We start from the raw sequence: 27,157 nt of genomic DNA, 5'->3' as shown, positions 1-27,157 counted from the left end.
CTTTGGCAAGGTGCAAGAGACTCAGGCTTTCGAGTTTGGGAGCTATGCACCCACCTCTGGATTGTCTCTCTGGGGAATGCTCCTGTGTTGGATTTCTGTAGGTGTTGATTTTTCTGTTTGGTTTTTGTTGTTGTTGTGTTTTGTTTGTTTTTGTTTTGCTTTTGGTTTGGTTTTTCAAGACAGAGTTTCTCTATATAGCCTTGGCTGTTCTAGAGCTTGCTTTGTAGACCAGGCTGGCCTCAAACTCACAGAGATCCGCCTGCCTCTGCCTCCCGAGTGCTGGGATTAAAGGCGTTCGCCACCACTCCTGGCTTGTGTTGACGTTTTCATGGCATGTCCATGGTGTTTGGAGCTTCTGAGCCCATCTAGAAACTCTCTCTTTTCTCTCTTTCTGTGTGTGTGTGTGTGTGTGTGTGTGTCTGTGTGTCTGTGTGTGTGTGTGTGTGTGTCTGTGTGTGTGTGTGTCTGTGTGTGTGTGTGTGTCTGTGTGTGTGTGTGTGTCTGTGTGTGTGTGTGTGTGTGTGTGTGTCTGTGTGTGTGTGTGTCTGTGTGTGTGTCTGTGTGTGTGTGTGTGTGTGTCTGTGTCTGTGTCTGTGTGTGTGTGTGTCTGTGTCTGTGTCTGTGTCTGTCTCTCTGTGTATCTGTCTGTCTGACACGTACTGAGGAGTTCCTTTGGGGAAAGGAATGAAAAAGGATTTCAGTTGCCAAGTAAGGTGCACAGAGAATATTGCATTTGGGAGTGAAATGGCTCAGCAGGTAAAGATGATTTCAGTCAAACTTAACAAACTGAGTTTGATCCCTGGGACCCATATGTTGGAAGAAGAGAATTAATTCCCACAACTTGTCTGCTGACCTCTACATATGCTGTGTCATGTGCATGCCTACCTTCACACTCAACTAGATAAAGTAATTTAAAAAATATTGCATCTGTGCCTTGGAATGGTATCTTTCCTGGGGACTCAACCCTCTGGGTTCAATAGATTTGATTTTATTCCTCTAGTGCTGTGTGTCCAGTTCCTTTCAGATGTCTCTCCTAGGGCAAGGGCATTGTGCCTCTGAGGAGGATTGAAGAGAGACTGTCCTAGCCTTGTGGCTTCCAGTGATTCTGAAGGACAGGCAGCCACCTCCAGCCATCAGCGGGCACAGGAGTGTTTGTGGACGACAGCGTCCTAGAGCTCACTGGGTTCCTCACTGGACCAGGTGTACTCCTGAGTGCTGAGATCATCAAGGCACTGGTTCCCCTTCAGAGTGCTCACAGATATCCAATGCCGGACTAGTCTTAAGGCATCATCATCCCTCTGTGACTGTGTTTCTTTAGTTTCACCACATATGTAGGGATCACTACATGTAGGGAGTCTGTGTCTGTGCTTAGGAGAGCTAGAGGGTGTTCTCTCTCTGTCTGAGATTTTAGCATATTTGAGGGTCCATATTGTAGGGCTGAACCCTGTATGTTCAGTACTGCTGGGGCAAGGACAGAAGAGATTGCCAGGGGTGGCATGGGACCCTGTCAGCTGTGGGGTTCTGAGAGTCACTGGGAGCAGTGAGGGTCAGAGTGAGGAGGCACACAGGAGAAACCAATGCAAGAAGCAGCGCTGGGAGCCGGGCGGTGGCTCACACATTTAATCCCAGCACTCGGGAGGCAGAGGCTTGTGGATCTCTGAGTTCAAGACCAGCTTGGTCTACAGAGCAAATTCTAGGACAGCCAGGGTTACACAGAGAAACCCAGTCTTGAAAAAGAAGAGGAAGAGGGGGAGGAGGGGGGAGGGGAGGAGGAGGGGGAGGAGGAGGAAGGAGGGAGAAAAAAGAAGAGGCCCTCCCGGTGGTGGTGGCACACGCCTTTAATCCCAGCACTTGGGAGGCAGAGCCAGGCAGATCTCTGTGAGTTCAAGACCAGCCTGGTCTACAGAACAAGATTTAGGACAGGCACCAAAGGTACACAGAGAAACCCTGTCTTGAAAAAAAAAGAAGAGGCCCATGGCCCTTGTTCCCATGGTGTCCTGCCACTGTCCCCCTGGAGTGGGTTACACTTGCACGGAGTCTTCTTTTATCATGTGCTCTCATGTCCAGAGTCAGAACTTGTTGCCAGCTCCCAGCAACAGGGCAGGTTAGGTCACGGGTACTTGGGAACCCAGCCTGGCTGTCCATGCCTCTCCCTTCCACTTTCCCACTGCCAGCCAAGTGTAGTAAGGGGGTTCTTGCAGGGAGCGCCAGAGGGAGCGGAGGCTTGGCCCCTGCAGGAAGCCGAGGCACCCATGTTCACCTTCCTGAAGCAGGGTAGACATGATGAGAGGCACCCTCTGTGCCTCCTGGTTCCCTACCTCCTGAAGAGGTATTTGATTCAAGGCTCGATTCAGTCTTTCTTTAAAATTTAGGCAAGTTTTGGTAATAGATTTTGACATTCATGATTTTTAAAAGGTATTTTATGAAAAAATTATTTTTCTTTTGTGACAGGGTCACTCTATATAGCCGTGGATGTCCAGAACTCACTGTGTAGTCCAGGCTGGTCTTGAACTCACAGAACTCCACCTGCCTCTGCCTCCCAAATACTGGGATTAAGGTGTGAGTCAACATGCTTGGCTCAAAAAAGAATTTTTTTTTTCACTTTGAAGCTTGGTTTTACTTTATACAGATTACTTTATACATGATGCCATGTTTTCTTCCCCTTAAAATAAAAAAGGTACTTTATTGTTGATATTACAGAAAACATTTGAGAGATCTTAATCTTTTTAAGAACAGTTTTTTTAAATATAAAAGTTTATAAGGCTATGGGACATTTTCAGCATATAAAATGCTCTATATTGTTAATATTTAGACTTAAAATAAAAGGCTAAAAATTAGGGTAACAGCTGGGCGGTGGTGGCGCACGCCTTTAATCCCAGCACTTGGGAGGCAGACCCAGGCGGATCTCTGTGAGTTCGAGGCCAGCCTGGTCTACTGAGCGAGATCCAGGAAAGGCGCAAAGCTACACAGAGAAACCCTGTCTCAAAAAAAAAACAAAAAAAAAAAAATTAGGGTAACAGCCATAAGCCCCAAATGCTAACCAGAAACTGGGATGTTAATTCCTTGTGATGCAGTAAGACAATGACCTAAGCAATCTGACAAAGGGCTTAAAACAGCTTCTGATTCCATGAGTCTTCACCCTTTGGGAGTTTAAAAAAAAAAAACAACAAAAAAACAAAAAAAACAAAAAACAACAAAAAAAAACTTTTTACAAGGGTGGCCTAGAACTACCTGTATGTCAGATGTTTGCATTGAGATTCAACAATGGCAAAACTGCAGTTATAAAATAGCATTGAGATAGTTGAGAACCATGACTTAGAGAATGTTGCTCCATACCCAAGGCACATTCAGGCTTAAGAATGTTGTCTAGCCTCTTTGTATTTGCTAAATTTGTTAAATTTAAGCTATTTAGATAAACTGATTCATATATATATTAGTGAGTTTATCTCTTTTTTTTTTAATAAAACCAAAATTTATAAGCCACAGTTATCCTAGGGTCCCCCCTGCTATATAGCCTCCCTGGTTCTGTGGGTTGCAGTCTGATTGTTCTTTGCTTTATATCTAGTATCCACTTATCAGTGAGTACATACCATGTTTGTCTTTCTGGGTTTGCGCTACCTCACTCAGGATGATACTTTCTAGTTCCATCCATTTGCCTGCAAATTTCATGCTGTTATTGTTTTTCTCTGCTGAGTAGTACTCCATTGTGTATATGTACCACATTTTCTTAATCCATTCTTCAGTTGACGGGCAGCTAGGTTGTTTCAAGATTCTGACTATTACAAATAGTGCTGCTATGGACATAGTTGAGCATGTATCTTTGTGGTATGATGGAGCATTCCTTGGGTATATGCCCAAAAGTGGTATGGCTGGGTCTTAAGGTAGATTGATTCCCAATTTTCTGAGAAACCTCCATACTGATTTCCACAGTGGTTGTACAAGTTTACATTCCCACCAACAGTGGAGGAGTGTTCCCTTTGCTCTGCATCCTCTCCAACATAGACTGTCATTAGTGTTTTTGATCATAGCCATTCTGACAGGTGTAAGGTGGTATCTCAGAGTCATTTTGATTTGTATTTCTCTGATGATTAAGGATGTTAAGCATTTCTTTAAATGTCTTTCAGCCATTTGTGATTCTTCGAGAATTCTCTGTTTAGCTCTTTAGCCCATTTTTAATTGGATTGTTCAGTATTTTGATGTCTAGTTTCTTGAGTTCTTTATATACTTTGGAGATCAGTCCTCTGTCAGGTGTGGGGTTGGTGAAGGTCTTTTCCCATTCTGTAGGCTTTTTGTCTTATTGACCATGTCTTTTGCCCTACAAAAGCTTCTCATTTATTAATTGTTGTGCTCAGTGTCTGTGCTGCTGGTGTTATATTTAGGAAGTGATCTCCTGTGCCAATGCGTTCAAGAGTACTTCCTACTTTCTCTTCTGTCAAGTTCAGTGTAGCTGGATTTATGTTGAGGTCTTTGATCCACTTGGACTTGATTTTTGTGCTTGGTGACAGATATGGATCTATTTGTAATCTTTTACATATTGACAACCAGTTATGCCAGCACCATTTGTTGATGCTTTCTTTTTTCCGTTGTATAGTTTTGGCTTCTTTGTCAAAAATCAGGTGTTTATATGTGTGTGGACTAATGTCAGGGTCTTCAATTCAATTCCATTGGTCTGTATGTTGGTTTTTATACCAGTACCAAGCTGTTTTTATTACTATAGTTCTATAGTAGAGCTTGAGGTCAGGGATGGTGATGCCTCAAGAGGTTGCTTTATTATACAGGATTCTTTTAGCTTTCCTGGGTTTTTTGTTTTTCCATATGAAGTTGAGTATTGTTCTTTCCAAGTCTGTGAAAAATTGTGTTGGGATTTTGATGGGGATTGCATTGAATCTGTAGATTGTTTTTGGTAAGATTGCTGTTTTTACTAAATTAATCCTACCTATCCATGAGCATAGGAGATCCTTCCATTTTCTGATATCTTCTTCAATTTCTTTCTTCAGAGATTTAAAGTTCTTATCAAACAGGTCCTTCACTTGTTTAGTTAGTGTTATCCCATGGTATTTTATATTATTTGTGGCTATTGTAAAGGGTGATGTTTCTCTGATTTCTTTCTCAGCCCTTTTATCATTTGTGTATAAGAGGGCTACTGATTTTTTTGAGTTGATCTTGTATCCTGCCACTTTACTGAAGGAGTTTACTAGTTGTAGGAGTTCCCTGGTAGAATTTTTGCGGTCACTTATGTATACTATCATATCATCTGCAAATAGTGAAATTTCAAAAACAAGTTTTTATTACTGTTTTTGGTACCCCTGCATCTGGCATCTCTACAAGACCATTGCTGATAGCCCAGCTGCACCCTGCTTTGTGTATTAGAGGTGTGGGTCCAATGGGAAGTAGAAGTGTAGCCACTGGCCATGGCTTGCTGAGGGTACCTGGTACCCATGCCAGGGTGGGTTATATACTTTGCCTAGACCCAGCCATGGATGAACTCCTATCCATTTCCATGTCAGAAGAGTTTCTCACTCATCACCTGATTGTTAGAGCTTCAGATCATGTTTTTGTTTCATGGTCTGTTTGTCTTGTCTTAATGTTTTTTGAGACTGTCTTACTACGGAGCCCAAGCTAATCTCAAACTCTCAATCCTCCTGTTTGCCCCTCCCAAATGTTCAGATTATAGGCACGCATGGCCACACCTGGAACTCCTCAGGATGTCATTTTTGTTTGCTTTTATCTTATAGCTCTAAAATATCACTAATACACAGGACAGGGCGCACAACACACACTCAGTGTGTGTGTGAGATGATAGACATTGAACCTAGGATTTAACATACACTAGGAAAGTAATTGCTCTACCATTTAGCTACATTTGAAGACGTATTCAATTCAAATGAGACAATTTTACCACCTCAGGGATGAAAAAATGAAAATGTCACTCCTATTTGCAAGCCCTCCATTATCACTGAACTTTCTTCTCCAAAGATGATGACTACTATTGATTTGGTGATTCCTCCCTCTTACCTATTGGTTTTTTTCTTCTTAAACCCTTTGACCCAGGGTTTAAATCCGGGGCTTTGTGTATACTAAGCAAGCATTATAGCAGCGCCACACCCTTAAGGCCCTATCACTAATTTTTTGCAATAAGCTGTTCCTTGGTTTTCTTTCTAATCTTACTATCTACACAGGGGTCCTTAAGCAAGAATTTACTTCTGAACATGAATGGAAGCGGGTCATGGTGTAGGACTGCAATCCTAGCATTCAGGAGGTTAAGGCAGGAGAATTGCTGTGAGCTTGAGGCCATCTCAGGCTACACAGTGAGTACCAGGCTAGCCAGGACTACACAGCAAAACACAAAGAACGGAACTACACAGTTTCTCTGGTATTTTGTTGTTGTTTGTTTTTTCAAGATAGGGTTTCTCTGTGCGGTCCTGGAACTTGCTCTGTAGACCAGGCTGGCCTTGAACTCAGATCCTCCTGCCTCTGCCTCGAGTGCTGGAATTAAAGGCATGCAGCACCAAAGCCCGGCAAACCACATGGTTTTGTATCCATGGTCTCATGCTGAGATTATTCTGAACTACTGCTCTGATTCCCTTTCCCTGCTGTGCAGAACTGACACACACTGGGAACCACCAGCCCGTACACTGCAGAGTCTCACAGACTAGGCAGCTGTGAACATTTCTTTTTTCTTTCTTTCTTTTTTTTTTTTTTTTTACTTTAAACAGTAAAATATTTTCTCTGTAGAAACCGTACACTGCAGGGTCTCACAGACTAGGCAGCTGTGAACATTTTCTTTCTTTTTTTTTTTTTTTTACTTTAAACAGTAAAATATTTTCTCTGTAGAAAATAGTATAAAACTATAACATTTCCCAATAAGCCCCTTTCAGCCAAATAATAGCTGAATTATACAAATAAATATTGATTAGATTCTGGGATACATAAGAGACCTATCTTCATCTGTTCAGAGAGCTATGTTTTACTTAAGTTGTGTAAGTGAGATTCCTATTCATCTTCCCTTTCACGGCAGACATTTTTCTATAGGCTAATCCATAATCTAAAAAGATTTTAGCCTCCCCTCCTGAAAGTATGGCCAGCATTTTCTTTCATCAGCTTGATACAATACAAATTCTTATCCTAATAGTGAAATGTTTCACTAAAGCTTGCCCAGTGAATGAGTAAAACCAAAACTTATTATAAGCCACAGTCATCCTAGGATTCTCCTTGCTAGGTAGCCTCCTTAGATCTGTGGGTTGTGGTCTGGTTATCCTTTGCTTTATATCTAGTATCCACTTATGAGTGAGTACATACCATGTTTGTCCTTCTGAGTCTGGGTTACCTCACTCAGGATATTTTCTAGTTCCATCCATTTGCCTGCAAATTTCATGCTGTCATTGTTTTTCTCTGCTGTGTAGTACTCCATTGTGTATATGTACCACATTTTCTTAATCCATTCTTCAGTTGACGGGCATCTAGGTTGTTTCCAGGTTCTGGCTATTACAAATAGTGCTGCTATGAACATAGTTGAGCATGTATCTTTGTGGTATGATGGAGCATTCCTTGGGTATATGCCCAAAAGTGGTATGGCTGGGTCTTAAGGTAGATTGATTCCCAATTTTCTGAGAAACCTCCATACTGATTTCCACAGTGGTTGTACAAGTTTACATTCCCACCAACAGTGGAGGAGTGTTCCCTTTGCTCTGCATCCTCTCCAACATAGACTGTCATTAGTGTTTTTGATCATAGCCATTCTGACAGGTGTAAGGTGGTATCTCAGAGTCATTTTGATTTGTATTTCTCTGATGATTAAGGATGTTAAGCATTTCTTTAAATGTCTTTCAGCCATTTGTGATTCTTCGAGAATTCTCTGTTTAGCTCTTTAGCCCATTTTTAATTGGATTGTTCAGTATTTTGATGTCTAGTTTCTTGAGTTCTTTATATACTTTGGAGATCAGTCCTCTGTCAGGTGTGGGGTTGGTGAAGGTCTTTTCCCATTCTGTAGGCTTTTTGTCTTATTGACCATGTCTTTTGCCCTACAAAAGCTTCTCATTTATTAATTGTTGTGCTCAGTGTCTGTGCTGCTGGTGTTATATTTAGGAAGTGATCTCCTGTGCCAATGCGTTCAAGAGTACTTCCTACTTTCTCTTCTGTCAAGTTCAGTGTAGCTGGATTTATGTTGAGGTCTTTGATCCACTTGGACTTGATTTTTGTGCTTGGTGACAGATATGGATCTATTTGTAATCTTTTACATATTGACAACCAGTTATGCCAGCACCATTTGTTGATGCTTTCTTTTTTCCGTTGTATAGTTTTGGCTTCTTTGTCAAAAATCAGGTGTTTATATGTGTGTGGACTAATGTCAGGGTCTTCAATTCAATTCCATTGGTCTGTATGTTGGTTTTTATACCAGTACCAAGCTGTTTTTATTACTATAGTTCTATAGTAGAGCTTGAGGTCAGGGATGGTGATGCCTCAAGAGGTTGCTTTATTATACAGGATTCTTTTAGCTTTCCTGGGTTTTTTGTTTTTCCATATGAAGTTGAGTATTGTTCTTTCCAAGTCTGTGAAAAATTGTGTTGGGATTTTGATGGGGATTGCATTGAATCTGTAGATTGTTTTTGGTAAGATTGCTGTTTTTACTAAATTAATCCTACCTATCCATGAGCATAGGAGATCCTTCCATTTTCTGATATCTTCTTCAATTTCTTTCTTCAGAGATTTAAAGTTCTTATCAAACAGGTCCTTCACTTGTTTAGTTAGTGTTATCCCATGGTATTTTATATTATTTGTGGCTATTGTAAAGGGTGATGTTTCTCTGATTTCTTTCTCAGCCCTTTTATCATTTGTGTATAAGAGGGCTACTGATTTTTTTGAGTTGATCTTGTATCCTGCCACTTTACTGAAGGAGTTTACTAGTTGTAGGAGTTCCCTGGTAGAATTTTTGCGGTCACTTATGTATACTATCATATCATCTGCAAATAGTGAAATTTCAAAAACAAGTTTTTATTACTGTTTTTGGTACCCCTGCATCTGGCATCTCTACAAGACCATTGCTGATAGCCCAGCTGCACCCTGCTTTGTGTATTAGAGGTGTGGGTCCAATGGGAAGTAGAAGTGTAGCCACTGGCCATGGCTTGCTGAGGGTACCTGGTACCCATGCCAGGGTGGGTTATATACTTTGCCTAGACCCAGCCATGGATGAACTCCTATCCATTTCCATGTCAGAAGAGTTTCTCACTCATCACCTGATTGTTAGAGCTTCAGATCATGTTTTTGTTTCATGGTCTGTTTGTCTTGTCTTAATGTTTTTTGAGACTGTCTTACTACGGAGCCCAAGCTAATCTCAAACTCTCAATCCTCCTGTTTGCCCCTCCCAAATGTTCAGATTATAGGCACGCATGGCCACACCTGGAACTCCTCAGGATGTCATTTTTGTTTGCTTTTATCTTATAGCTCTAAAATATCACTAATACACAGGACAGGGCGCACAACACACACTCAGTGTGTGTGTGAGATGATAGACATTGAACCTAGGATTTAACATACACTAGGAAAGTAATTGCTCTACCATTTAGCTACATTTGAAGACGTATTCAATTCAAATGAGACAATTTTACCACCTCAGGGATGAAAAAATGAAAATGTCACTCCTATTTGCAAGCCCTCCATTATCACTGAACTTTCTTCTCCAAAGATGATGACTACTATTGATTTGGTGATTCCTCCCTCTTACCTATTGGTTTTTTTCTTCTTAAACCCTTTGACCCAGGGTTTAAATCCGGGGCTTTGTGTATACTAAGCAAGCATTATAGCAGCGCCACACCCTTAAGGCCCTATCACTAATTTTTTGCAATAAGCTGTTCCTTGGTTTTCTTTCTAATCTTACTATCTACACAGGGGTCCTTAAGCAAGAATTTACTTCTGAACATGAATGGAAGCGGGTCATGGTGTAGGACTGCAATCCTAGCATTCAGGAGGTTAAGGCAGGAGAATTGCTGTGAGCTTGAGGCCATCTCAGGCTACACAGTGAGTACCAGGCTAGCCAGGACTACACAGCAAAACACAAAGAACGGAACTACACAGTTTCTCTGGTATTTTGTTGTTGTTTGTTTTTTCAAGATAGGGTTTCTCTGTGCGGTCCTGGAACTTGCTCTGTAGACCAGGCTGGCCTTGAACTCAGATCCTCCTGCCTCTGCCTCGAGTGCTGGAATTAAAGGCATGCAGCACCAAAGCCCGGCAAACCACATGGTTTTGTATCCATGGTCTCATGCTGAGATTATTCTGAACTACTGCTCTGATTCCCTTTCCCTGCTGTGCAGAACTGACACACACTGGGAACCACCAGCCCGTACACTGCAGAGTCTCACAGACTAGGCAGCTGTGAACATTTCTTTTTTCTTTCTTTCTTTTTTTTTTTTTTTTTACTTTAAACAGTAAAATATTTTCTCTGTAGAAACCGTACACTGCAGGGTCTCACAGACTAGGCAGCTGTGAACATTTTCTTTCTTTTTTTTTTTTTTTTACTTTAAACAGTAAAATATTTTCTCTGTAGAAAATAGTATAAAACTATAACATTTCCCAATAAGCCCCTTTCAGCCAAATAATAGCTGAATTATACAAATAAATATTGATTAGATTCTGGGATACATAAGAGACCTATCTTCATCTGTTCAGAGAGCTATGTTTTACTTAAGTTGTGTAAGTGAGATTCCTATTCATCTTCCCTTTCACGGCAGACATTTTTCTATAGGCTAATCCATAATCTAAAAAGATTTTAGCCTCCCCTCCTGAAAGTATGGCCAGCATTTTCTTTCATCAGCTTGATACAATACAAATTCTTATCCTAATAGTGAAATGTTTCACTAAAGCTTGCCCAGTGAATGAGTAAAACCAAAACTTATTATAAGCCACAGTCATCCTAGGATTCTCCTTGCTAGGTAGCCTCCTTAGATCTGTGGGTTGTGGTCTGGTTATCCTTTGCTTTATATCTAGTATCCACTTATGAGTGAGTACATACCATGTTTGTCCTTCTGAGTCTGGGTTACCTCACTCAGGATATTTTCTAGTTCCATCCATTTGCCTGCAAATTTCATGCTGTCATTGTTTTTCTCTGCTGTGTAGTACTCCATTGTGTATATGTACCACATTTTCTTAATCCATTCTTCAGTTGACGGGCATCTAGGTTGTTTCCAGGTTCTGGCTATTACAAATAGTGCTGCTATGAACATAGTTGAGCATGTATCTTTGTGGTATGATTGAACATTCCTTGGGTATATGCCCAAGATTGGTATAGCTGGGTCTTGAGGTAGATTGATTCCCAATTTTCTGAGAAACCTCCATAGTGATTTCCACAGTGGTTGTACAAGTTTGCACTCCCACCAACAGTGGAGGAGTGTGAACATTTCTCAATGTCCTGCTGCAGGTTCTCAGGAGTTTCTTACAGGCACAGTCCTAAGAATGGAACTGATGGCTCACTGGGTGTGTCAGGCTTGCAAAATAACACTCAGGTGTTTTCCAGAGTGCTCACAGCAATTTACTCCCACCAACAGGGACCAGGGCCTGTAGCTCCATTTGCTCAACATCTGGTATTGTCTGATTTAAGAATTTTGCCAATCAGCTAGGCGTTAATGGCACTTGTTTTTCTGATTTCTAATGAAAGTGGAGCCTTTCCATGTGCTATCATCTCTTGTGGCTGCCTTTCAGATTTCCTACCAAGTTCCCCATTATGTGTCCTCTAATCCAGGGCCTCATAAATGCTAGGCATTCTGCCATTAAACTACATCCCCAGCCTGCATCCCCCTTGTGTGAGTGTGTGTGTGTGTGTGTGTGCACACGCGTGCACACGCGTGTGTGTTTGGTGATTCTTTTGCCTATGCGTGTGGAGGCCAGAGAAGGGCAGCATCTTCTCTATCACTCTCCACTTCACTTGCTGAGAGGGTCTCTCACTGGACCTGAAACTTTCAGCCAGGCTGGCTGGCCAGTAAACTTCTGGGATCCGCTGCTCTACAACAATGGGGTGATGGTGTTATGGGTAAGTGCAGCCATGCCCGTTTTTATGTGAGTGCTATGGATTTGAACTTGGGTCCTCTTGCTTTCACAGCAAATGTTTACTCCCTGTCCATCTCTACAGACCACTTTCTTTTGGAGATAGAATCTTATGAACCCTAGACTGGCCTAGAACTTGCTTCATAGCCAAGGATGACCTTGAACTTTGGATCCTCATATCTTCCAGTCATGAATATAGAGGTGTATACCACAACACTACCAACTGAGCCACATCCCAGACTTTTTCTGGACAGCAGCTCTGGTATGTATTCTGGGTGAGGATTTTATTGATAAAAATACTCTCACCCACTCGTGCTCATCTCCTTACTCAGGTTTTAGATTAAGTTTCTAGTACTATGGAGACCATCTTATTAACATTCTCTCCATTGTGAGATCATGAAAGTTTTCTCATGCCCAGTCTTGTACTGTCATCCTTGCTTTCCTGGATAATAAACATGCAGAAAAGCATTTCATTTGCATGATAAGCAAGTCACCGCTTAGTGATGCTCTTCTTTGGAGAAACGAACACCAAGCAGGAGTGAGTGTTAAACAGCATTTTACCTGGTCCTCAGAACCCTCACCCACGAGGGAACTAAGGCTCAGAGAGCATGGGTTACATGACATAGAAACAGTCTCCCCAGTTACAGTCTGAGTTCATGTGGCTATGTACTTTCAGCAAGTTCATGGGCAAATTAGCTTTTCTGAGCCCCAAATCTCTTCACCTCTCCAAAACAAAAAAATTAAAAATACTTTCAAAGATGTTAGTTTCAGGCTGGTTCACAGTATGAGTCTGAAAACAACGGGACTGGAATTTAGTTTTCAAGTGTAACTTTTTCGTTTCTCTGATAGCTGGGCAAACAGCAAAAATCCCACCCATTCTTCCCAGAGGCTAAGAGAACACACACATGACTGGCAGGTGAACTCTTACCCACATCCTATCCACCCTCTTCCTGGTACCTTTGACTCCTACTGACTTTTCCACCAGGTGCTGCCTAGACCAACTGTTGACATCTGGAAGCCTACGGCCTACCTGGCTCCCAGGAAGAAATCAACCCACAGTCTCTCCCACATTATTCAGGAATTGGGACACCTAGGGCACCTGCCCAAGGCCCACATGGCTAGGGTGGCTCCCTTTTGGGAGGGAAAAGGGAAGCTACCAGTTTCGGTCTGCACTGATAAGGAGTGAGGTGGATGTGTTCAGCCCCTGGTGAAGACACAACTCCCAGCCTATCTGCTTTCCAACACAGAACACCAATCATGAAGGCCACTGACTTTATTAATCTAAAACTCTTTATAAGAACAGTTACTATTTTTGCCAAAAACAAAAAACAAAAACAAAAAGGAGCCAACTGGCATCCAATAGATTGTGAATGGAAGGAAAAAGGGTCCAGGAATCCATTCAGGAAAGCTGGTAACTGTTGCCATGGAACTTCAGGGGAGGAGGGGCAAGGCATACAAGGGGAAAATTCCAAAAAGATTGAAAATGCTGAGGGGTGAGAACTCCCCAAAGACCCTGGAGCACATAGGAGGTGAGTGAGACAACAGCAATCTTCTCCTTCATGGAGGACGGGGAGAAGCCCCACCCGGCTTTGGACTCTGGAGACTCGGTTCTGTGGCTGGGGGGCTGAGGAGTCCCTAGAGTACATTACAAGAAGGCGTCACACCATTCTCGAAGGCACCCAAAGCAGTCTCGGGACTGCTTGGCGTTGGCACCACACGTGTCTTTCAGCCACTCTCGGAAGAGGTCTTCATCTTTCTTTAGCACCAGAAACTGGCCGAGAACCACATAAGCCTGCAGACAGGAAAGGGCGCAGGCTAAGTGCCTCTCGGACGAAAACCACAAGACTATGTTATACCACCCCGAAGGGGCCGATCTCTGAAGCCAGGCAGGGTCAGTTGTGAGTACTTGAGAGGCAAGCCCATTTTTGTTCTGGTTGTTTTGTTTAAGAAAGGATCTTGCTTTGCTGCCTAGACTGGCATTAGACTCGATGGGAATCCTCTTGCCTCAACCTCCCAAGTGCTGGGGTCATAGGGACCCACTACGCCTAGTTTCACTTCTGTGACATTGAAAACACACAAAGGGGTAGGGCACAGTGGGGCACACCTTCAATCCCAGCACGTGTGAGGCAGAGAGGCCCTGTCTCAAAAAAACAAACATGACCTTGCCTCCCTCGCTGCCGCCAAACCACTTCAAGTGATCCACCCCTGTCCATACCTTCCCCATACCCCTACTTTTCCTCACTTCCACTTTTTTTTTGCTTGGAAACATCTGTTGCCAGCTTTCACTCTACCCCTCCCTGGCATTTGTGACCACCCCACACCTTGTCAAAGCCCCTTTCCTCCAGCTTCTTGCCCAGGACTTCACCAATCCCGGCCAGGCTCCCCACTGGCTTTTCCCCCATGGGCTCTGCCACGAAGTCTCGGTGCTTTTGGGAGGTTGTCATCTTGATCAGGTTTAACCTGGGAATCCCAAAAAAAGGCAGGTTAGGGCTGAAGAGCACAACTCCCCGGGGCAATCTCCTCGGCCAGCTATTGTGGCTGCTTCCTCGATTTCCCTCATTGCACACCTGAGAAAACCGAGGGCCAGGGAAGGCCTTTCCCGGCTATTCCGCAATCTCCACTCTCCGTGGGCCCTGGGTTTTGGTACTGACCGGATGGAAACACCGGCTTGGACTAACAGGTGGCGCACGTAAGGCAACGGGAAGATCGCCAGACTCAGGGGCCGGGGCCCGCCCAGAAGCTGTCACTCTCGGTGACCTTGGCGAGGCAGACACGGACCCCGCTGGGAACGACCACGTGGTGAGAACAGCAAGAAGAGGGTCTCGTTGCCCTCGCCGCCCTCCAGAGGCCAACCAGGGCCGCGCACCCGCAGACCGCCAAGCCCACGCCACGCCGGTCCCGGGCCCCGCCCCAAGCGCGCCGCCAGCCCCGCCTCCTCCTCCACGCGCCGCGCACCGCCCCTCCCGCGGGGCCAGGCTGCTCCGCGGCGAAGGCGCGCCTCCGCGAGGCGTGCTCCTCTCCCTCCCGCCTCCGCGCGCCGCCTCCGCCCTCCCGCCGGAGCCCGGCTTCGCCGCTCACGCTCACCGGCAACGCTGGCTCTGGTAACGGCTCCTCGCGCCACTCAGCCGCTCCCGCCGATACCTCAAGCAACTAGAATGTTCCTCCACTTCCGCTTCCGGGTCGTCTTATGAGCCGCTTAAAAAAAAAAATAACCCACATTGGGCACGTCTAGCCACCCAGAGCCATAGAGTTGAGGCGCAGCCGCTCACTACGGCGCCCACAATAGTTGTTGTTTTCCGGTCCCTCACAGGAAGCCGCGCTGCTTTTTATGGTCTTGTTTCCCCGGCCGCGCTTCCCATCTGTGAGACCGAGGCCTCCGAGGAGAATACTACCTTTTCCTGCCCAGCACCCGGAACGCAAAGACTTAGGTTTGCCCCTACCTTGGTCGAGGGAAGAGTTAAAGGAACGGACAAAGAAGGGGCGGGGCATCCGGAGGGCTACTGAGAGCCCCGCCCCGGAAGTGCAATTCTCGCGGGTTCCTCCGAGTCAGGTCTATCTCCAGCCGGCTGACGGGAGCCGGGAACAGCGGAGGTCTGAGGCCAAGCGTCCGAACCGGCGGGGCCGTCGTGACCACCTGCAGGTCGCATTTCTCTGATTTCGTTGACTCTGTCTTGAAGTGAGTCGTGGACGAGCTGCTTTCAGCGTCCGCCTGGAGACCGGAGCTTGCTCGTGTAACGCCGAGCGGGTGAGTGCGGTGGAGTCAGTCTGGACCGCGGAGTGTTAGGAGGTCGAGCGTCTGTTGTATGGCTGTACTAGACTTGGGGGTGTTCAGGCATGTGGAGGAAAGTGGTTTATCTCAAACTTCCCAAAGAGACCGTCAGAATGATCGGCCTGGAAGGTGCGTGTGGTTTCGTCGTCACAGCAGGACCTTTAACAGGAGTGGATCTCGTAGGACTTTCCCTGCCCTGGGGCCATGATCTGATTTTATTTACTTATTTTTTTGTTATTGAGAGGGCATCTCACTATGTAGACCAGATTAGCCTCCGTCTTCCAGAGAGATCCCCTTGCCTCTACCTCCATGGGTTGGGATGTCTTAAGGTTAAAGGCTCGAGCCATCTCCACCCCCCAACTGAGACTGTAAAACTTGTTTCGTGGGTTTGTTTTGGTTTTTTTTGTTGTTGTTGTGTTCTTTTCCGAGACGGGGTTTCTCTGTGTAGCTTTGAAGCCTGTCCTAGATCTCGCTCTGTAGACCAGGCTGGCCTCGAACTCACAGAGATCCACCTGGCTCTGCCTTCCGAGTGCTGGGATTAAAGGCGTAAGCCACCGCCGCTGGCCGGTTTTTAAGATTTACTCTGTGTTGGTCGGTGGTGGCGCACGCCTTTAATCTGAGCACTCGGGAGGCAGAGCCAGGCGGATCTCTATGAGTTCGAGGTCAGCCTGGGCTACAGAGTGAGTTCCAGGAAAGGTGCAAAGCGTGTAGGTTTTGTAAGTGCCCTTGGAGGCCAGAGAGGGCATTGGATTCCCCCAAGTTGGAGTTAGAGATGGTTGTGAATCAACTGGTGTGGATGCTGGGTCCTGAGACATCTCTCTGGCCCTTAAAGGTCATGTTTGCTCTTTTTTTTTTTTTTTTTTTGGAGACAGGGTCTCACTGTGTAGACCAGGCAGACTTAGAACTCAGCAAATATCTGCCTGCCTCTGCCTACCAAGTGCTAGGAATAAAGGCACACACTAGCATCTGGCTAAAGCTTGTGTTTTGCTTTTTAAGGATTTTTAATTTTTTTATGTTTATCAGTGTTTTGGGGGGGGGGGTTGGTTTTTTCGAGACAGGGTTTCTCTGTGTAGCTTTGCGCCTTTCCTGGAACTCACTTGGTAGTCCAGGCTGGCCTCTAATTCACAGCGATCCACCTGGCTCTGCCTCCTGAGTGCTGGGATTAAAGGCGTGCGCCGCCGCCGCCGCCGCCGCCGCCGCCGCCGCCGCCGCCGCCGCCGCCGCCGCCGCCACCACCACCACCACCACCACCACCCAGCGTTTATCAGTGTTTTTAAAAAGCTGCATGTATGTCTCCAAAAGAGGGCGTTAGATCCCCTGGGCTTGGAATTAGGGGCAGTGGTAAGCCTCTGTGAGAGCTGGGAACCATACCTGGATTCTCTGTAAGAGCAGCAAGTCGTCCAGTCCTGTAAAGTTCGTGTTTTGGTTTTTGGTTTTTCGAGACAGGGTTTCCCTGTGTAGCTTTGTTCCTTTCCTGGAACTCACTTGGTAGCCCAGGCTGGCCTCGAACTCACAGAGATCCACCTGGCTCTGCCTCCCGAATGCTCAGATTAAAGGCGTGCGCCACCACCGCCTGGCTAAGTTCGTGTTTTTAACAGGGCGAGGTGGCACTTTGTCGTACAAGGCTGCTCCCCTTGGAAGCAGTCCTGGATTCTAAGACTGCCATCCAAATAACTCTGGAAGAAGAGCTGACAGCCTCCACGTCCTAACAACCCTGGACAGAACCCAGCATGTCTCAGGCCACCAAGAGAAAGCATGTGGTGCAGGAGGTGCTGGGGGAGCACATGGTGCCCTCGGACCAACAGCAGATAGTGAAGGTAATGGGATTGGTCTAAGCTTTTCTCTACTCCCATTGGACCCCTGGGGTGTGGGAAGGACTCAGTGAGGGTCAGTGTGTGTTTGATCTAACTAATTGTTGGTCTTTCCTGGACCAGGTTCTCAGGACTCCTGGGAACAATCTGCATGAGGTAGAGACAGCAGAAGGGCAGCGCTTCCTGGTGAGCATGCCCTCCAAATACCGCAAGAACATCTGGATCAAGAGAGGTTAGAATCATCCCTCTACAATACAGAATCATGGCCTTGATTCTTGATTTTCTCCTTCATACACAGGAATGACTTTATCTTTTGTCACCTACAGGGGACTTTCTCATTGTTGACCCAATTGAAGAGGGAGAAAAAGTGAAGGCTGAGATTTCTTTCGTGCTCTGCAAGAACCATGTCCGCTCTCTGCAGAAGGAGGGTCACTGGTACGATAATCTTGATCGATGGCCCTCTGGCTTCTGGGGACAGTAGCATCCTTGCTAGTGAATGGGGTGGGGGTGGGATGAGGTTTTGCTGTCCCCAGAGGGACATTTGGAAACAGCTGTTTGCTGAGAGGTTTCTCTGTACTCTGACCTGACTCTTCTCTTGTCACAGGCCTGAGGCCTTCTCCGAGGTAGCTGAGAAACAAAATAATATAAACAGGTGAGGAGCAAGCCCCAGCCCAGGGAAGACAAAAATACAAGTTCACACCTTGGTACCTCAAGGAGAAAGGTGATCCTGCTTTTCTCCTGTTGAGAACTCCAACATCTATAGTAGAGTGTATAGTTATGAGTATGGCTTGAAGGTCACATGCTCCAAATTAAAATGCTGGCTTTGCTACTTAATAGGCAAGTGACTTTAGGTGCATCATTTAATATCTTCAGACAGATTCCTAACTGGGTGTGGTAGTACATACCTGTAATTCTGGCAGTTACAAGGTGGAAGCTGGAGTTTGAACCAGCATGGGCTACATGTAGCAGGTTCAAAGCCAGCCTGAGTTACATGAAACCTTTCCTCATCTAAGAGACAGGATTATGCCGAGTAAGAAAGGTAATGCTTATGTAATTGCTTAGTGCAGCAGTTCTCACCTGGGGTCTCGACCCCTTTGGGGGTCACATTCTAGATATCCTGCATATCAGGTGACATTTACATTCCGATTCATAATAGAGGAAAAATTACAGTTATGAAGTAACAATGAAATAATTTTATGGTTGGGGGTTACCACAACATGAAGAACTGTGTGGAAGCCTGCTGGGCGGTGGTGGTGCACGCCTTTAATCCCAGCACTCGGGAGGCAGAGGCAGGTGGATCTCTGTGAGTTCGGGAGAGGCAGGTAGATCTCCGTGGTTCGAGGCCAGATTGGGCTACAGATCGCGATACAGGACAGGTACCAAAACTGCACAGAGAAACCCTGTCTCGAGAAACCAAAAAAGAGAGGAAGCCTTAGGAAGGTTGAGAACCACTGTTTTAGTGCATCAGCACTAAATTCGAGCTCACTACGTGTGTCAGTGATGCTGATAGAGTTGTTGATTCCTTACTAAAACCAGTGATGGGTTGGGTAGGAGGTAATCCTTAGTGTTTTCCTTTGACTGGATTTCCTTATTTGCTCTGTGCTGCCAGAAACCCTCCAGGATGGATGGATGGATGGATGATTTCTTGAGTCAGGGTCCAGTTATGTAGCCCAGGCTGTCCTCAAACTCATCATCCTCTGCCTCAGCCTCCTAAATACCAGGCATGTGCCACCACATCAGGGTTTGGGGCTCTTGGATTTTCAGAAACCTATCGGTTCCTGACTGTTTAGTTATTGGTGCTGATTTTCTGAGACTGGATTATAGATGTGGTTTTCCAGATGTTCCTTACTCCATCCTCTCACTCACACAGACCGAGTCAGCCAGAACTCCCCACTGAACCACAGCTCTCAGGAGAAGAATCAGGTTCTGAAGATGATTCTGACCTCTTTGTCAACACCAATCACAGACAGTATCATGAGAGTGAGGAGGAGAGTGAAGAAGAGGAGGAGGAGGCAGCCTGAGCCGGAAGGGTCCACTTCTCTACTTGCTCAGGGACTACCCCTTGGCTTTTCTGGGCTTGGACATTCCCAGGGTGCCCTGCAGATGTTTTCTTTTGGATGGGGACAAGGCATGGCCCCTTTCTGAACTGACCTAGAAGAATTAAACCCCTGGTGGGTGCTGACTTAACACTGGTGTCTGAGTGGCTCTCTGTGGAAGAAGCTCATGGTGAAGTGAAAGCCTTTTTCTTTTTTTTTTTTTTTTTTTTTTTTTTAAAGATTTATTTATTTATTATGTATACAGTGTTCTGTCTGCACATATCCCTGCAGGCCAGAAGAGGGTGCCAGATCTCATTACAGATGGTTGTGAGCCACCATGTGGTTGCTGGGAATTGAACTCAGGACCTTTGGAAGAACAAACAGTGCTCTTAACCTCTGAGCCATCTCTCCAGCCCCTGAAAGCCTTTTTCTTGGTGGAGGCCTTGGTCACCTGGGGGTAGAGTGGGAAGGAAGCAGGGTTTGGCTGGGATCTGCAGCATGTGACTGGTTCAGAGTACCTCTCTGGGCACTTGGTACCTCGCCCTGTGCTCCTTAACTAACAGCAGTCATTGCCTGCGTATGTTGAGTATTGATTCCAATAGTTAAGGTTGTAACCTAGGACCTAGGACCCATCTGCCTGTTAAGCACAGCTCAGGACAAATCCCACGGTGCCTTGTGAGCTGTCTCCCTTCCTTCCTAGTTATCCTGTACTGCAGCAGTGCTTACTACCTGCTGCCATAGAAATAACACTCGGAGCGCCTCTCTCTTCACCTTACCCACCTGTCATCTCCAGAACGTGTCTGTGGTCAGCATACCTCTATCCTTACCATCTCCTGGTTTTCTTAGAGTGTTGCTAATCTCAGGATAGTCACTTTCTTATAATCTTTTTCTTGAGATGGTCTCTATAGGACAGACTTGCTTGGAAAGTCACTGTAGCCTAGGCTAACCAACTCAGTGGCTGTCCCGCCTCAACTCCCAAGAGCTGGGATTACACTATCCCTGGCTGGGCTACTAACCTTTTACTAAAGGCTGTTGTAATACCCCTTGTACCTCAGCAACATTTACTTAGTTTTAAATAGTTCTCCTCGTTACTTTAGTTCAAAGATCCTTCAGTGGCCTAGGCACTCAGCAAACTATGCAAGCTTCTATAAACTACCTCTCACTTTTTTTTTTCCTTCTATTTTTCGAGACAGGGTTTCTCTGTAGTTTTGTTGCCTATCCTGGATCTCGCTCTGTAGACCAGGCTGACCTTGAACTCACAGAGATCCACCTGGCTCTGCCTCCTGAGTGCTGGGATTAAAGGTGTGCGCCACCACCGCCCGGCTATCCTCTCACTTCTTGGGAGGATTTGCTTCTGCCTGTTCACTGCTAGCATTAACGTAGCCACTGCCGAATCTTCCTGAAGATTGGCCTCCCAGCTTAGTCTTCCCTCTGCTGGTCATTTGCTCCGTCCCACAGTAGAGCTGTTTGGCCCTGTTGCCAACTCCTGGTGTGCTTGTGTGCTTATTTTCACTGTGAGCTATGGGACTTGTACTTAGGAGCCTTTTGTTTTCTGAGGGATTTTTTTCTGTTGTGGATTGGTGATTGGTTGGTGGGGGTATATGGTCATTATGGGAGGTGTATTGGCCTCAGATATGCTATATAGAATCTCATTTCTGAACAGGAAATCTTGTGACCACACCCTCCCCAGCTCTCATCCATTCTTCATGTTTTTGTCCATTTCTTTTTTTTCTTTCTTTTTTTTTTTTTCCCCCCGAGACATGGTTTCCCTGTGTAGCTTTGTTCCTTTCCTGGAACTCACTTGGTAGCCCAGGCTGGCCTTGAACTCACAGAGATCCGCCTGCCTCTGCCTCCCGAGTGCTGGGATTAAAGGCGTGCGCCACCACCGCCCCGGCTTCATGTTTTTTGTGATACTAAATGTATCCTTGGGTATACACATGTATAAAATATAGATGTATATACATGGAAAAATAAAACAGATGGGTTAAAGATAATCTATCTTCTTTGAAATTTTTTATTTTTTATATATTTTTTTATTTATTTAGAGATTTATATTTAGTATACAGAAGAGGGTGCCAGATTTCATTACAGATGGTTGTGAGCCACCATGTGGTTGCTGGGAATTGAACTCTGGAAGAACAGTCAGTGCTCTTAACCTCTGAGCCATCTCTCCAGCCCAACTTCTTTGAAATTTTTTAATGAAGAGCTTTTTGTTTTGTTTGGTGCTAAGGATTGAACCTAGGGCCTTTAGCACTTGGTGTGGTAGATTGGTGTTCTACTAAACTATATCACAGCTTTTCGAAATCTGTCATTTATAGGAAGGAGAGCTAACTTTTTAACTTGTGCCTATCTCATTCACTGAATGGCTCATTGTTTCCTCATTGGTAATGCCTTTTTAAAAATTCAGAAAGGTATTGTTGGTTCACACCTTTAATTCTAATCTCAGTACTAGGAAGGCAGAGGGAGGCAGATCTCTTGAGTTCTAGGCCAACCAGAGCTACATAGTGAGATCGTGTTCAAAAAAAGAAAAACGCATCACAGCACATGTCTTTAATTGCAGCATTTGGGAGGGGAGGCAGAGACCTTGTATCTCTGTGAGTTAGTGGCTAACTTGATTTACAAGTTCCAGGACAGCCAGGGCTACATAAAGAAATCCTGTCTCAGAAAAACAAACAAACAAACCTTCCTACTTGGGAAGGTGAGACCAGTGGATCAAAACTACCACCAGTCTGGACTCAGACTTTGAAAAAATCTGCCCCATGGGTCTTTGTGCCTACACATTTTGCAGTACACTTGATACCTCACAGCTCCCCCACTCTACATCCTGAGACCATCTCATATTTCCTCATTACATAATTTTAGAAACAACTTAGTTGTGTCCGTTTAAAAGTCCTCATGGCGGGGCCAGTGGAATAGCTCAGGCACACAGTTGCCAAACCTGAAGACCTTGTTCAAACTCCAGGATCCAGACGGCAGGAGAGAACCAACTCCTGAAAGCTGTTCTCTAACCTCCACGAATGTGCCTAGGCACTCCTGCTCCCACCTCTGCTCCAGTTCTGAGATTATACACATGCACCACCATGCCCTGTGTTGTGAGTGCAGGGGATCCAATCTGAGGCTTTGTGCTTGGTAGGCAAGCACTCTGCCAAGTAGCATAGGTTGTATATTTGAGACAAGGTCTCTCTACATAGCCCTGGCTATCCTGGAATTCTCTATGTAGACAAGGCTGGCCTCCAATTCACAGATAACTGCTTACTTTTGACTCCTGAGTGCTGGGATTAAAGGCGTGTAGACCATGTTATATATTGTGGTGGTTTTTTATAGTGTTTGTTTGTTTTTTGGGTTTTTTTTGTTTTTCGAGACAGGGTTTCTCTAGTTTTGGTGGCTGTCCTGGATCTCACTCTGTAGACCAGGCTGGCCTCAAACTCACAGAGATTTGCCTGGTTCTGCTTCCTGAGTGCTGGGATTAAAGGCGTGCGCCACTGCCACCTGGCCCTATAGTGGTTTTTTATGCCAGAGCCTCGTGCATTATAGAAAATTGTCCTACCATTATTTTACAACCTCAGCTTCTCTAATATTTTATTATTGTTTGGGGTTTTTTGTTTTTGTTTTGTTTTGAGACAGGGTTTCTTTGTGCAGCTCTGGCCATCCTGGAACTCACTCTAGATCAGACTTAGCCTTGAACTCGGAGATCTGCCTGCCTCTGCCTCCAAAGTGCTTGGAGTAAAGGTATGTGCCACCACTGCCCAGCTTTATTTTGTTTTTTTGAGGCCATCTTGCTATATAGTCTAGGCTAGCTTTGAACACGAAATAAGTGCCTACCTGCTGAGGAACTTTCTATGTAGACCAGACTATCCTTGAATCCACAGACATCCATCTGCTTCTGCCTCCTAAGTGCTGAAATTAAAGGTGTGTGGGGTTTGTTTTTGGTTTGGTTTGGTTTTTTGGTGTTTTTTAATTCTTTGTTTTCATTATTTTTACCCACTGAGCCCTCTGGCCAGCACTGTTGTGATTTTTTATTTTGTTGCTGTTGTTTTGAAAAAAGGTCTGTGTAGCCCTGGCTGGCCTCTAATGCACAGATTTGCCTTCTGTGTCACTATGCAGGGACCTGTCACGAACACATCTGAGATCAAAAGAATAGGGGCACATGCCTATAACCCCAGTGTTAAGAAGGTTGAGGTGAGGGGTTGGGGATTTAGCTCAGTGGTAGAGTGCTTGCCTAGCAAGCACAAGACCCTGGGTTCGGTCCTCAGCTCCACAAAATTAAAAAAAAAAAAGGTTGGGGTGGTAGCATCATGAGTTAGAAGTCAGCCAGGGCTCCATAGTGATGCTGTCTCAAGAAAGGGAAGGGTTATCTTGACTCAGTTCCAGAGTTCTAGTCCCCAGCTACTTGGCTATGGCCATGTTGCTTTGGACCTGTGATAGTGCAGTATATCACTCAGGGAGCAGAGACCTCTCACCTTGTGACAAGAAAGTAGAGAAGACAGGACAGGAGACCAAGGCAGGCAGCTCTGAGTTTTAGAACAGCCCGGTCTACATAAGAAGTCCAAGACAGCCAGAGCTAGAGTCCCTGTCTCAAAGAGGAAGAAATGGCCAGCATCCTAATATCCCTTTCAAAGGCGCGCGCGCGCGCACACACACACACACACACACACACACACAGAGAGATCTCTTCATTAGGCTTTTTTTTTTTTTTTTTTTTTTTTTGGTTTTGGTTTTGGTTTTTCAGACAGTTTCTCTGTGTAGCTTTGCACCTTTCCTGGAACTCACTCTGTAGCCCAGGCTGGCCTTGAACTCACAGAGATCCGCCTGCCGAGTGCTGGGATTAAAAGTGTGCACCACCACTGCCCGGCCTAACTTTTTATTTTTATTACTTTAAGATATTTTGGGGTTGGGGATTTAGCTCAAGGCCCTGGGTTAGGCCCTGGGTTGGGTCCTCAGCTCTGGGGGGGGGGGGGAATATTTTAGCTGAGTGTAGTGGTACATGCCTTTAGCCCCAATATGGGGGGTGGGGCAGCAGCAGGCAGATCGGAGTTCCAGGCTAGCCTAGTCTACAAAGTGAGTTCTAGTACAGCCAAGGCTATGTAGAGACCCTGTATCAAAAAAAATTTTTTTAATATGTTAAATTGTGTGTGGTGGTAGTGGTGGGGTTATGTGCGTGTTATGCAGGTGCCCACTGAAGCCAGAGGCATTGTATCCCCTGGAGCTAGAATTATATGCAGTTGTGAGCTGCCATGTGGGTGCTAGGAACCAAACCTGGGTCCTCTGGAGGAGCAGTATGTGCTCTTAACTGCTGAGCCATCTCTCCAGCCCCCTTGTATTTTTAAAATGTTCTTTTTCCCATACAATTTCTATATTCCTCTATTGGCCCTTTATTATTATTTGTGTGTGTCCAGGTGGGTTTGTGTGGAAGTATGTGAATATGAGGGCAATGCACTGGAGACAGAAGGATCCTCTAGGTGTTTGGTCACAGCAAAAAAAGTAATTTAACATATACTGTTCACCAGTTCTAATAAAGAAACACATCTGGGAAATCCTTTCATAAATGCCTTCAGTGGGGTTCTATAAAATATCTGCCTTGTTCTTTAATCCCACTGGCTAAATGATGTTCAAGTGACGAAGCACCAGAAACTTTTGTTCTCCATTTAGGCTGGACCTTACCGGTGTACTCTAGAAATCCTGTATGAGAAGTGTTTTCTCTGGTGTGCTGACAGCTCCAACTGCAGGCCCCCAACTCCTGGGATATAGTACAAGCAGTCTTTGGTGACTCTCCAGTGAACACTATGGAAGCAGCTACAAGCAGGGGTCACAATAAGCATATCCACCCAGCAAGGCAGCTCTTTGTGCTGGCTGCAGGACCCTAGGTCTTCTTCCTCATACAATAAAGAACAGCCACCTCAGGCCATTCAGAATCTGTGTGGCCCAGTATCAAGTGAAACCCTGGTGGGCCACTGGTGTTTCATGCTGCTGCGCTCAGATGGCGTCATTCCCAAACAGTGGCAGTTCCCACAAGGTACTGCTGCCAACCTTCCCAGAGGTGGGGTCATTAGGAATGCAAGAAAAGCACCACCTGCCTTGGGGAGTGGGCAGGAGCATCTGTGGAAACACTTGCTTATAGGACACGGAAGCACCCTTGGAACAGGCAGGAAGGGAAAAGGAAACTCTCCCAGTTCTCTTCAAAAGGATGTGTGGAAGGGAGCAAACTTGGGGCTTTAAGGAGTTTGGCTCAGGGTCAAAGGGTCAGCTTCCTTTGGTGTATTGGACAGCAATCTAGACATCTTTATCAGTGCCAGGTCTAAGTCAAGGCACAGAAAGTAAGAAATGGAGCCCCTACAACTTTGAGGAAGAGGAAATGTGTTCACTGAGGCAGCAGCAGCCCTCCCTCCACGTTTAAAAGCTAGAGATGCATCAGGGTACATGTGGAATGGGGCAGGAGGCTGCATGGTCTCTTTTCAGTTTAAATGTGCCCATACTGAGAAGCAAGGGACTTAAGGAAGCATCTGTGCCTATGCATGTCCTCTACTAAAACCTTGTTCCACACACATTCCTGTCCTTTCAGTGGCCCTCTGTAGAGTAGGTGAAGGCCACAGAGCTCAGAACTACCTCTGAAGGGGTCCAGTCTCTGCTCCCAGTTTTCATTCATTTATTTATTTATTTTAAAGATTTATTTATTATGAATACAGCATGTATAACTGCAGGCCAGAAGAGGGCACCAGATCTCATTACAGGTGGTTGTGAGCCACCATGTGGTTGCTGGGAATTGAACTCAGGACCTCTGGAAGAGCAGCCAGTGCTCTTAACCTCTGAGCCATCTCTCCAGCCCCCTGGTTTTCATTTATGCTGGAGTAACTCATTAGAGATCCCAGGTAATGTCACATTCATCTATTGGCATGTACTATAGTAAATCTCTGCAACAGATGGGCCAAAGCTGAGGGCACAGCACCAGGCTGGAAGATGACCTCTGGGCTTAAAGGATGTTTTGGGGACCTCAGCAGATATAGGCATAGCCTGGAGGGACAAGGGCTCCAGAGCAAGAGGCAAAGGCACAACTGGCATTGGACTTCTGTCCTGTGGCCTGGGGTTCCCATCAACATACCCTGAGGGCTAAGATGTACCTATAAAGTATATCTGGATGGGGAGCACCCCTACCTTCTCCATGAGATATCATGCTGGGAGAGGCCTAGAGGTAATAAATGATTTCTCAATGAAGCCTGAGCAGGAGTCAGACATCATGCCTTCCCCTTGCAACTCAGAACCCAAGATTCAGTAACTTAAGCTAAGTCACACAGCAGTAAACTATGAAACTCAGAAGCCAAAGCCAGTCCCTTGATGTTAGTGACCACCCCCCTCGGTCACGCCAGGGACTCATTGGCCCTTAGAACAATGTTCCACGTACTAGTGTAAGTTGCTAGCCTTATCTATCTATCTGCTGCACAGCAAAGCTGGGCTCTGTCTGCACTGGAGCCCAAGTCTCCAGTGTATTTGGTAGCCCCTAGGCCCTTCTATCC

The 27,157-nt window shown here is 45.5% G+C and overlaps 2 protein-coding genes across 2 annotated transcripts; one reads left to right on the top strand and one right to left on the bottom strand.

The window, feature by feature from the left end:
• Nucleotides 1-13,291: 13,291 nt before the first annotated feature.
• Banf1 (BAF nuclear assembly factor 1) lies at nucleotides 13,292-15,442 on the bottom strand. Its single transcript, XM_059262945.1, has 3 exons — nucleotides 15,118-15,442; nucleotides 14,355-14,493; nucleotides 13,292-13,825 (listed from the first exon to the last, which is right to left on the bottom strand). Exons 2-3 carry the CDS (start codon nucleotides 14,475-14,477, stop codon nucleotides 13,679-13,681), a joined length of 270 nt encoding a protein of 89 aa, XP_059118928.1. The 5' UTR covers nucleotides 14,478-14,493; nucleotides 15,118-15,442; the 3' UTR covers nucleotides 13,292-13,678.
• Nucleotides 15,026-19,800, top strand: Eif1ad (eukaryotic translation initiation factor 1A domain containing). Its single transcript, XM_059262956.1, has 6 exons — nucleotides 15,026-15,778; nucleotides 17,401-17,619; nucleotides 17,737-17,845; nucleotides 17,940-18,048; nucleotides 18,218-18,265; nucleotides 19,484-19,800. Exons 2-6 carry the CDS (start codon nucleotides 17,533-17,535, stop codon nucleotides 19,632-19,634), a joined length of 504 nt encoding a protein of 167 aa, XP_059118939.1. The 5' UTR covers nucleotides 15,026-15,778; nucleotides 17,401-17,532; the 3' UTR covers nucleotides 19,635-19,800.
• The last annotated feature ends 7,357 nt before the right edge of the window (nucleotides 19,801-27,157 follow it).

Source organism: Peromyscus eremicus, chromosome 1, assembly GCF_949786415.1.
Source record: "Peromyscus eremicus chromosome 1, PerEre_H2_v1, whole genome shotgun sequence".
In the NCBI taxonomy this organism is placed as follows: Eukaryota; Metazoa; Chordata; class Mammalia; order Rodentia; family Cricetidae; genus Peromyscus; species Peromyscus eremicus.
This window is presented reverse-complemented; position numbering and strand designations above follow the sequence as displayed.